The sequence below is a fragment of the Natrix helvetica genome (genome assembly GCF_964273705.1).
Source record: "Natrix helvetica genome assembly, chromosome: 1".
Taxonomy (NCBI): domain Eukaryota; kingdom Metazoa; phylum Chordata; class Lepidosauria; order Squamata; family Natricidae; genus Natrix; species Natrix helvetica.
In genome coordinates this window covers 233,686,325-233,699,014 of record NC_138548.1, presented here as the reverse complement: position 1 = coordinate 233,699,014, position 12,690 = coordinate 233,686,325, and the positions used below count along the sequence as shown (strand labels likewise).

The 12,690-nt window shown below is 41.4% G+C and overlaps 1 protein-coding gene across 2 annotated transcripts in view; it reads left to right on the top strand.

Moving 5' to 3' along the window:
- Positions 1–11,680: 11,680 nt before the first annotated feature.
- WIPI1 (WD repeat domain, phosphoinositide interacting 1) overlaps positions 11,681–12,690 on the top strand; it is a 48,123-nt gene continuing 47,113 nt past the window's right edge. The window contains exon 1 of one of the 2 annotated variants that reach the window (XM_081953803.1): positions 11,681–11,789. Coding sequence is in view for 1 of the 2 variants with exons in the window: in XM_081953802.1 (XP_081809928.1) it covers positions 11,926–11,993 (68 nt within the window). In the remaining variant the exon portion in view is untranslated. The other variant, XM_081953802.1, reaches the window with a different exon arrangement.

Genomic DNA, 12,690 nt, shown 5'->3' with positions numbered 1-12,690 from the left:
GTCAGTTGTTGCAGAACTGCTACTCCCAGAAACCCTCTCTAATCATCATCATCATCATTTTTTAAAATTTATTTTATTTATTTCATCAAGCATGTATTAGATAACATATATAAGTATAAACGTGGTTTTGAATACATGAAATGGATACGAATAAAAAGGAACATTGGGGCAGAGATGGGTAGGCACGTTGGTGCGCTTATGCACTCCCCTTACAATAAATATGAACCAGTTTCTGAATTTGGATTACATGGTTATGGGGATGCTGCCAAGATCGTAACTGTGAATAATGGTCAAAAGTCACTTTTTTCAGAGCCTTGTAACTTCGGTCAGTAAGTCGAGGATTACCTGTGTGGCAATAGAAATAGCACTTAGACTTATATACAGCTTCATAGTGCTTTACAGCCCTCTCTAAATGGTTTACCGAGTCAGCCTATTGCCCTCAACAATACGGGTCTTCATTTTACCAACCTTGGAAGGATGGGAGGATGAGTCAACCTTGAGCCTGATTAGAGATTCGAACTGCAAAACTGCTGTAGACGTGAGAAATGCAAAGAGTTAAAAAGATGTGGGTTTGTTTCTCAAAATCCTCCTGCATGTGGCTCTTTTCTGCTGGATGCAAGCCGATGTATTTTGAACTACGGTATCCGTCCTTGCAAAATAGAAATGCAATTTCAAAAGCTAAATTGCAGGGCATTTAAAATGGGTAGGCTTGTTTATATGATGCTGCTGCTTAGCAAACATCAAGTGTCACAAGATACTTACTGAAGTCAATTATGTATTATTTGCTACCGGGTTTGTATGACACTATATCACATCAAAATACTATCAATGCATAACAGGTATTGAAAACCCAAGTTAATATTAAAGTATGTGGCATAAATAAAAGAGCTCTGATGGGTTTCATAGTTGATTTGTATTAAGATTCTCCAGCTATTCTGAGGCTTTCCTTTTGCATATTTTTGGTATATCTTGAAACCACTTTGCCCAACTTGATATTCCCAGCTGTGTTGGCCAAGCTGTGTGTAACTATCCATTATGTTTAGTTTTATATTGGAGAAATCATGCTTAAATGAGATTTTACCATTATGTAAGAACACACTACTATATTGCAATGATTCCCATTTCATACCTTCGAAGTTCATTCCTACTGCAAAGTTTAAATTTGTTGCTAAGATCTGAACTCTCTTGTATTTAGGTTTATTATACATACAGAAAATCCTGAGAGTTTCGGTGCACTTTTAATTTTTAGAAACTTCTACTGGTATATAAAATATAAATAATCTATAATAGAACAGAGATGGAATTTTAACTGAACTTTTTCATGATTCATGTATTCTAATTTATTTTTGAGGTTATAAATTCTTCACTATAGAACACGGATGTCAAACTTACATGATGCCATCCCGTGATATTTCATGTCATTTTTACCCTTTGCTGAGCTGGGGTGGGTGTGGCCTGCAAATGACGCATCAGCCCTTAGGCCGCCAGATTGGCACCCCTGCATAGAATTACTGTGAACAAAAGATAATTTGTGCTCCCCAGTTTAACTGAAATCAGAATTAGCTGTCAGAAGAAAATCTAAATCTTAGAAGCACCCCAAAGAAATTCAAGCACAAGAGCAAGAGTATTCAGCCTTGGCAAATTTAAGGCCTCCAGAATTCTCCAGCCAGCATTAATTCTGAAAACCAGTTACAGAATCCTCAAAACAAAATTATATTAGCACAATAGAGGTGGTATTCTACTGGTTCGGACTGGTTCACCCAAACCAGTCGTGGAAATCACGGGTGGCCATACCCACCCACCCCGGCTCCATGGCATCCTATTTAGGCCCTTTTTTCACCAAAAGCGCATGTGCCGAAGGCTGAGTGCATATGCGGAGGTGGACGTACACTCACATTTGCGAACCGGTAGGGAAGGTAAATGAATACTACCCCTGTAGCACAGGTACATGAAACAAGTCCACCAAATATCGTTAAAACAAGACTATGATGCAAGATTAGTTGTCTTCCATCATTTTATTGATGAGTTTGAAAATAACATCATTGCTTGATAGGTTGTTATTTAGTGATAAAAGAACAGCAACCAGGTTGTCATACTTGCTGTATTTGAGTGACGCGGGAACCATATAGAGTTTGAAAACATGAAAGAGATTCTCCTAAACGGACCATCTGGTGCTATCTGGGAAAATTAGACAAAATTGGTCCATTCTTTTGTGGAGGAACTATCATGAATGATGAGGCGTCTTTGGACATGCTGCAGAATTTATTCTTGGACAGAGGCAATCGGGACTTATCAAGAGGACTGTCTTTCAGCCAGATGTGGCTCCTTTCCACTTTGCCCACAGTGTTCAAGAATATTTAAAGCAGGTTTTCCCCAAAACATGGAGTGAGAAAACTTCCATCCAAATGATGGTTATATTGAAAGTTCACATTCCTACAAATAAAATAAATTCCTTTTCATATTGCATATTACTTATAATTTATATAGAAGTAAATGCATTGATAATTAAAGTGCACTAGGTTTTTATAGATACCCCTTTTAAGTATTCAGGATGGTTTTATTGTCTTTTTTTGCCTTTTTCCTTTTGGGACTTTAATTCTTTGCTTGTCTTGGCTTTGCTCTTGCTAGTTTAATTCACAGTCAAAGCCTTGTCTTACTTTTAGATTGGATTCATATATTACAATACAACATTTGTTTAAATATAATTTGCTGAATAAGCTACAGCTGGCTAATTTTCATAGTACTACTTTAAAAAATTGAGTTATAAACAAGTGTCTTGATTTTTAATAAAACCCTACCAAATTTCTACAGCACATTCGAGCTAGAAATGTTGAATAAATAATTTGCTAACATGGAGTTTTCTGTTTACCTCCTACTAGTATTGATTGCCTGGGTTGCCCTGGAAAGTGCTGTATTTTGTTTGTCAAGAATTATCATTTGGCACCAAGCATTAACTTTTCAAGTCATTTTGACTTCAAAGAAAGGCACGCTTCAAAATGGAAATTAATGCTGATGGTTTTATAATTTGACAATGAAAGGATGAATGTATGTTTCACACTCTGATCCCTTTTCTTTATATGATCTTGGCCTTGTTTATTAACCATAATTTGTTAAATAAACACAATTACTATGGTGCTAAATATGCTTCACAAATGAGCGTGACTGGGTTCACACAATGCATTAAGCTACAATCGTATCAGATTATAGCACAATACAAAGTAATGTGTGAAAGTCACCTTAAGGCTCCTGTTTAATCCTCTCAATAGGATTTCAAATCAGTTGTTGCACATTATTATGAAAATCTTAATCATGTCAGCTTGGAAGCAAGTCTATTTACGAATACCATGAAGCTTACAATCCAATAAATGAAGTTTTCTCAGTTTTCCGGTTACTAGGTTGAACTTTCACTAGATGGCAGCATTCATTACTAGGGATTTAATATTGTGCTACAAGCAGTGGTTAATAATAAGAGTTACAGAAAATGATGCATTTGTACATCAAAATCTGTAAAAAAATGACAATGTAGGGAAATTAACTGTAATGAGATTCTTGCAAACTGGGAAAAAAGGTTTTGATTTGGGTTTCAAATCATGGCAGATGGGCATTTTAGTTTCATGTTTACAGTATCAATCTGTTCAGGAATTTTCTGAGAATGAAATTCAAACAACTCATAGAGACCCCACTTCTGTGTATGCTATATGCTTACTTTTAAATGAATACAACAGTTTTCCTACTTGAGTTCCAAGATTTTGTAATGTAATCTCATTGGTCATATGCTGTTATTAGGACCTTACCTTAATCTTTTGAACTCACTACTTTCTTTTACAAATAAGGTAACCTATTGTCATTTTTTACTGTGGGCACATTGCCATAGATAAAAAATGAAATTCTATTGCCTGCTCTCAAAAGTGAACACATATATAACACACACATAAACTTGCTATATACATAAATACTAGTATGTATAAACCTACATATACATACAAAAACCATACAAATACATTTTAGTTAAGTTTCTGAGACCTGACAATGACAATTGACTCATTGGAACACCACTGGTAACTTATACAGGCTATTTCAGCACTGGCAACAGATGTACAGATCAGAGGTGGGTTGGTCCCAGTTTGGCCTGGATCGGGTGCACCAGTAGTGGCGATGGTGGGAGGCCCTGCTAAAGATTTACCTCTGTTAAAGATTGCATTCTTATTGTCACATCTCTCAATTTTACTAAATTGTACTTCTGTATCTCTATGAAAGAGGCCAAAATATTGAACTGTCTTTGACATTTGCTCTGAGAAATTTGAATACATTGTGATACCTCCTGGATGAACTAATTAACAGTATTTATAAGATTCATGAATTAGATAATTTCAAACATTTGGAACTTTCATGTCATGGTATATGAGGCGATTTCCGCTGCCAAAAAAGTCCAGCTACTTATCCATGTCAGGAATGTTCTGGAGCAAGTACACACAAATGACATGCTAAAATGGAAAATTACACTTTTTGGGGCTACAGAATTTCAGCAAATGGCATTCAGAAGGATAATGCTCTGGTAGGCATATAGGGATACATGGTATTTGGGATGGCCTTTGTAATTTTTACAGATGTTTTACATCTGAGTTTGTGTAATACATCCATTTTAACTTACTTTATCGGTTATCGCTTTATTCTGTTGGTCTTCTCAAGTTAAGGCATAATTCCAGGATCTGAAGCAAGCTTTTACCCCTGAGCCCCTGTTGTATTGGCGAGAGCATCCTTTAATTAATCAGACAGTTGCATCATACTCTGCTTTACGTATGTGCTTCAGGTTATGACTGAATGTGGAAAAGATCTGTGTATTCTTGATGAAAATCCACCCAGTATTTCCTCACTCTCTGTTCTCTCTTGAACATTTTTGTTACCTGCTGTGTAGCACAGATCTCCTTCACCTATTTCTATCAGCAGGAAGGGAATAATAATTTCTAATTGCTTCTTGATTTACTGCTTTAAGTCTTGTCTTCCTTTAGGGCTTATCCTGAACTTGCAACTCCAGGTGTGAACCAACAGGATATTCTGCTGGACATACTATGCTCTTCAGTCTCTGGCACTGTCTCAAAGACACACATGTCATTTCAAAGGCTCAACTTCATCGGCCTCTGAACTGCTGGTTATTGCAACTGTGCCCAGTCTGCACTGAGTTAAGTGGCCTTTCTGCAGTGAGGGGCTGCATCTAATCTTGAGCAAGATGCTGAGAGCGGCTGTCTGGTCAATGGGAGTAGGATTTTTTTAAAAACCCAACCTTTGGACAAGCTATTGGATTTGCTTCTAGGAACAGCATATAGCCTTGAGGCTCTGATTCCTGACTTATAAGACAGCACACGGCAGCACCTAACTGACCTTGACTTACCTCAGAAACAGTACAAATTGTTTAGCCCTTGGAGGGAGATCACTAGGAAATCCCAGGCCAGTAAGCTAGACCAGGAAGTCAACATTCCAAAAGATAACACTAAACCCTTCTGGATTATTGTTGTCTAGAAAATCACATCAATGCGTACAAGAATCACGTCAACATAAGGAAGTCTACTTTGTCATTGTAGAATACTGTACATTGTGGAATACTATGTACCATTTCAGAGAAGATGGACGAAGGAAACAGCGCCAGGAAGCTCTGTTCAGCAGTGACATATTGCAAATGTGTAACCCTAACCCTAACCCTAACTTCTGGTGTTGGTCCTGCAGCTAGAATTATATGTAGCTGCCCTTTGCAAATTCTAATTCTAATTCATTCTTCTTTTTCTTTCTTTCTTTCTTTCTTTCTTTCTTTCTTTCTTTCTTTCTTCTTTCTTTCTTTCTTTCTTTCTTTCTTTCTTTTTTCCCTTCCTTCCTTTCTTCGACTCAGTGTTGACTTGGTGACTGGCTAAACAAGTCCCTTGCCAGTTTTCCTGGTAAGATTTCAGAAGTGGAATATACATTGCCTGCTTCCTAGTCTGAGAGCAACTGGCCCAAAGTTATCCAGTTGACTTTGTGCTAAGGCAGCACTAGAACTTACATCTTCTATTTTTTAGCTTGATGCCTTAACTACTACACCAAACTCACTCTCTGCATATGCTGTAGCTGTCCTATATTTCATGGAGCTTGGGCTGAGTTCTTACAAATGACAGATGACTTATTTTTACTGCAAAGGAGGACTTACATGATTGGCTACTTCATCATGAAATATAAATCTTACTCATAGAAAAAATAATCAGTGAGAAAGCTAAGTTAGTAGCTTTTCCCTTCACAATTGAGTTTTCAGGTGAAGAATCTTCCTTCCTGAATTGCACAGGCCAATCTCTTTTGTTGGCCCCCACAGTATGACATCACCCTGCCAATAAAAGTGTGTATAGCCAAGGCTATGGTTTTCCCAGTTGCAATGTATGGATGTGAAGGATGGACCATAAGAAAAGCTGATCACCAAAGAATTGAGGCCTTTGAACTATGGTGCCGAAGAAGACTCCTACAAGTCCCTTGGGCTGCAAGGCGATCAAAGCTGTCATTCCTAAAGGAGATCAATCCTGACTGCTCTTTAGAAGGCCAGATCCTGAAGATGAAACTTAAATACTTTGGCCACCTAATGAGAAAGAAGGAGTCACTGGAGAAGAGCCTAATGCTGGGAAAGATGGAGTCATCGATCTTGTAGACGTGAGCTTAAATGGACTCCAGAAGATGGTAGAGGACAGGAAGGTCTGGAGGAATATTGTCCATGACGTCATGATGGGCCGGACATGACTTCGCAACTAACAACAACAACAACAGTATGTGGAGAAACCAGAAGCATCACGGCGAGAATGGTTGGAAAATAGTGGGCTCCGTTGAGCACCACAAAATCCAACCAAACAAACCTCTGTCAGGGGGTCTTCGGACCGGAACCATCTTGAAGGGCCGGAGAAGAAGGAGAGGCGTCTCGGACGACCAAGAAGAACAGGCAAGTTCCTCTGTAGGTCGGAGAAAAGCTCTTCGGACTGACAGTGGGGGTGGCAGCCATATTCAAATGATCACTTTAAAGTTTTTGCAACAGTGTTTGGTTTTGATTGTCAATGGCTGTGGAAGAAAATAAATCCTCAACTTGGACTGGACCAGGGACGTGCGGTCAGGGGAGGCAGGGGAGGCAGAGCCTCACCTCTCATCATGAAATAATATATAATATATAATAATAAATTATAATATATATTTCATCCCATCCCTTTTACACGGCTCCTGCTAAGTTCCGGTAAGGAGAAGAGCTTTTGGGGAGTGAAGAGGAAGAGGAGGGAGGAGGAGGGAGGAGGAGGAGCGCGCAGGGGGCGGTGCCAGCTGGGCAACTGGCGGAGGCAGGAGGGTTCTCGGAAGCGCCAATAACCTTCCTGCCTCCGCTCTTTGCGCGCTCCTCGCAACTGCAATAGACATCCAGAAGTGACAGGGGCTGTTGGGCTGGAAGCCCAAACCCCATTAGCCACAAAAGCCGCTTCTGGACGTATATTGCAGTCGCGAGGAACGCGCGAAGTCCAGCAGAGGCAGGAAGGTTGTCGTTGTTCTCCAGTCACTTTCGTTGCTTCGTCATCAAGACAAAGTCCGGGAGCGCCGACAACATTTCTGCCTCCGCTGGACTCCGTCTTGATGATGTCGCCGCAGCTCCCGGGACGGACGGAGGTAGCCAGAGTGGCACCAAGGCAGTCCGGCAGGCGAGCGAACGAGGATCAGGCTGGCTGATCCTCCATCGCTCGCTCGCTCACTCACTCTTTCGTCTGCCCGGACCGCCTCGGCGCCGCTCCGGAGGTCCGGCCACGCCCAGCCGCTGCAGCGACGTCATCAAGACGAAGTGGCTTGGAAGCAAAGTGCTTTTCAGTGCTTTTCTGTGCGTCTGGCATTTAGGTAGATAGCTGGATGTCTTAAACGCCAGACGCACAGAAAAGCACTGCAAAGCAGCTGCTGTTGGGGACTACGGAGCGCGAGCTGGCGGAGCGCGCTCAGGAAGGCGGGGAATGGGATCACGTGTGCTGGAGGCTGAGGCAGCCTCAGCCTCCAGCACACATGGTCCCATTCCCCGCCTTCCTGATGACGTCACCAGCCTCACCAGCCATAAACCTCACTGCACGTCACTGGACTGGACTAATACTAAAATTGGATTTTAGAATCTGGAAAAAAAGCGACTGCATGGACTTTAAGTTTTAATTAAATGTGATACAATCTAAAAAAAATTAAACATTGTTAAATTAGTTAACTGGCATTATGGAGCTCTGGATGTATGATGAACTATTTGAGATGCTAAAAAGTGTGTGTAAAACTGGAAATGGTACGGTAAGAAAAAGCTAGAAATTCAGATGGAGCACTCAGACCAGGGCACAAGGTGGCAAATAGAAGAACAGGGGTAAAAGAAGGCTCAAATGAAGAACAAGATGATAACATGGAAGAAACTGACAATAAATGCTAGATGATTTCACTGGGATTTACAGTGGCACAAAAAAAAAGAAGCAATTAAACAGTAAAGAAGGGAAAAGCAAGAAAAGGCGAGGAAAAACCCTGCGGAAAATTGTTAGAACAATAAAATTACAAGTGAGAAAAGGGACTTGGAAGAAAAGAGATAAGAATGATAAAAATAAGAAAAAGTTAGGAGAATGGGAGGAAAGAAGAAAATTAAAAAGAAGTTGAATCTTTCAGAGACCTAGAGAAAATGGTTAGAGGAGGAGAAAGGGAAAGAATATATTAGTAGATTAAAAGGAATTGTATTAGTACTGTTAATGATATGTAGTTAATTAAGATACAAGGGAATTATAACAATATTATTAATTGTGGATAATTAATTAAGCTAAATGTTTTCTATGTAAAAACTGAACTGAATTTGAGGATATATGTTGCTTAGAGTAAAATAGACTAACAGATGAAAGAGGAAGGATAATATGGTTTAAGTTTGAAGGGCAATTGGTGATATTGTTTATGTATTAAGAAGAAAATAAGTTTAAGATGGAAAATATAGAAAGAGAATAATAGGGCTGATATCTATCTATCTATCATCTATCTATCTATCTATCTATCTATCTATCTATCTATCTATCTATCTATCATCTATCTATCTATCATCTATCTATCATCTATCTATCTATCTATCTATCATCTATCTATCTATCTATCTATCTATCTATCTATCTATCTATCATCTATCATCTATCTATCTATCTATCATCTATCTATATCTCATAGGTGAGTTCCTACCGGTTCGGACCAGTTGACTGAGTAGATAGTGGCTTGGTGGCCTGGATCGCTGAAACCAGCAGCAATCCAGGCCTGCCACGCCCCTGAACCGGTTCCCTAGTTGCTCGCCCCACCCACCAGCCCCACCCAGTCACTCCTTACCTCCCAAGCAGCTTCCCTGCCTAAGCTGCCTTCCCTGCCTAAGCTGCCATGTGGTGCCTGCCCTGCGCCCCAACTGAGCTGCCTCCTCCTGCCTACAGGTAAGTCTCGCTAGCCCCCACTCCCGAAGCTTCCTGCACCCCACCCACCGTCCCCACCGGGCTCGCAACCTTACCTTACCCCGCCCTTTCCAGGACCCTCATGAGCCCCATTTTGGCTCACAGGGGGCTTCAGGCAGGCCTGCTAAGCCCAAATTAGGGCATGGGGGTAGCCTAGCAAGCCTCCCTGCAGCCCCCTGGGAGCAAAAATGAAAGAAAGAATGAAATCCTAACCATTTGGGGATCCTCAAGTGCATGGAGCTGAAGTCTACAAATGTGGCAATTTTAAGACTTGTGGACTTCAACTCCCAGAATTCAGCTCTCCTGATGTATGTATGTATGTATGTGTGTGTGTATGTACATCAAATAAATGCTAATCTGAATAACTGATACAGTACTCTACAGGCAGAATTTGAGATTTATGGTCAGGTTTCTTTGCTTCTGACAGACACTTCTATATCTGTTATAGTCTGCTTAAGTTTTCATACATTATTCTATCCCGTATGAAGCAATTGTAGATAAAGTCTTACATACAAAGCATTACTGTAACTTCATTTGATTTGCATAAATTTTACAACTTACAGGAGCTACATGAGATTGTTTTTTATTTCTAATAACTATGAGTGCTTACAATTATCTATAGTTGTTTTTCCACATGTTAATGGTCTATTTAAATAGAATAAAGAGCCCTTTGGCAACTGATCTGACTTGCACATTAGAATTATAAAATGGTTGATTAGTTTTAGCTGGGCATATCTTTTAGATACACTCATTTTTGTTTGCATTTTTATGTATGTACTGAGCTAATTGTAACTTATTTAAAGTGTGGTTAAACCATGCATACACTGTATAAAAGCTAATGACTGCACTTAGTTACAGGGCTGAATTTCCAACTACACAAAGATGAACATAGCGATAAAGAAGATTTGGGACCTAAGGTGACTGTACTATTTGTTATTTAAAATCACCTTTAATGATTTTGTATATCACAGACTTATTAATAAATAATAGCAACAACATAAACCTCATTATCTAGATTATGGATGTTTATGTCAGATGAGGAATGCTTTCACATCTGGCAATTACATATCAGTCAGGACTTGTGAAATACTTACTATCAGGTGAGGAAACTCAGTTACTTGGTTGATTATTTTGGACTTAAATCCTTGCGGGAATAGCAATTATGACTAGCTTAGAATATGAGAATTTTATTGTTTCTAAATCTCTTATTGTGTAGCACTTCTAGCAATAGATTTCCTAACAGGGGCTTACTAACTTATTATTAGATTTATATCCTGCTTTTCATCCAATTTCCCTCCAGAAATATATGTGAAATTTGGGCAGCAATTGGCTCATTGGTGAGTTTCTGTGATTGAGGGTGTGAATTTAATTTTGTGTCTGTCTGTCTGGAGGTAGTTTAAAGGTAAAGTTCCCCTCACACATATGTGCTAGTCATTCCCGACTCTAGGAGGCGGTGCTCACAACCGTTTCAAAGCCGAAGAGCCAGCGCTGTCCGAAGATGTGTCCCTGGTCATGCGGTCGGAATGATTAAACGCACGGAACGCTGTTACCTTCCCACCAAAGGTGGTTCCTATTTTTCTACTTGCATTTTTTACGTGCTTTCGAACTGCTAGGTTGGCAGAAGCTGGGACAAGTAATGGGAGCTCACTCCGTTACCCGGCATTAGGGATTCGAACCACCGAACTGCCAGGTTTTCTGATCAACAAGCTCAGCTTCTTAGCCACTGAGCCACCACATCCCTTAAAGTCATATTTATGTGGTGTATATTGGAGGTGGTGACCCTTTGAGAGCTGTATACAACAGAAATTTTATTTTAATGTACGCCGATTAGTGTACATTCAAAGTGACAATGAAGTTATTTTAAGTCTCTCGTGTATTATTCAGCACAAAGCTCTTAATGGAGTAAAGAGCTGCACACCCACAATATCGTCCCAAGCGTGATGTGCGTCTGGAAGAGGCGACTGCTCCCCTTTGTACTCCGGCGTAGATCAGGCTCCATGCGCAGAGCTCCAGTCAGAACGGTCGGCTGCCACCTCAGCCCTTCCGGGCCCACCTGCCGCCCACTCTTGTCCCGGCTCCAGTCTGATGCAACCATAACACAACCACGTGGCCACTGTCAGCTGTTTCCACCTCCTCGTCCAACCACCGCCGGCCCTGTTGGCGTCGTGGGCGGGGCTTCGGAGCTTCGCCTCCCGAGTGCGATCGAAAGCTTGAATCCGGTTGGCGGCGGCGGGGCCGAGGTGGCGAGTTCGAAACAGCCTCGCCCAATAGCGAAGCGCGGGCAGGTCGAAAGGCCCCGCCTTTTCGACCGGCCGTGGTTAGGTGACTTGTTTCTTCTGTTGCCGATCCGGCGCCGGGAACGGTGACGAGCGAGCGGGAGGGAGGCCGGCGGGAGATCCTGAGCTCCGCGCTTGACCCGGGTGAAATCGAGGCCGAGGATTCAGGGCTGTCGCTGCTTATGGAGGCCGCCGGCGGGGAAGGGGAGCGGGAGGCCCTCACCTGCTTTTCCTATAACCAGGACTGCACGTACGTAAATAGGGATGGGACCCAGGGAGGGAGGAGGAGGAGGAAGAGGAGGAGGAGGACTGGAATAAGGCAGGGTGGGGGATCGGATAGGGAAGGGAAGGGAAGAAGTGGAATGCAACCTAGGCTGGAGAAAAGGGGGAAATGGCGGGTTTAAGAAAAGTCACCCATTTGGTCCCTCGCCGGCTGTTTCTTTTTATTTATTTTATTTAAGTTATTTAATTTATTTATTTTATTTATTTAGTTTGTCACTCATGTACAAGATAACAGGAATGAGAATAAACATGAATAAGAACACAGGAAATGGGTACAAATAAATGGGGACAGTAGGACCGGGATGTTAGGCACGCTGATGCGCTTATGCCCGCCTCCTTTCAGACCTTTTAGGAATGGGGTGAGGTCCACGGTAGAGAGCCTAAGGTTAAAGTTATGGGGGTTTGGGGATGTAACAACAGAGTCAGGTAGTGCATTCCAGGCACTGACCACTCTGTTGCTGTTTTAGACCTGCTTATAAAGATCCAGAGGTTGTTCGATAGGCTATTCGTTTAGTTTTCAATCTGTCCTTTCTGTCAGTTATTGGAACAAAAACAGCCTGTTGCAAATAACACCTTATCCAAGAGGATAGCTTTTGGAGCGGTGGCTGGTGGGGGCACTTCAATTCAGAAGGTGTGTGTGGATTCTCCCTTGTGTGGCTGCATTT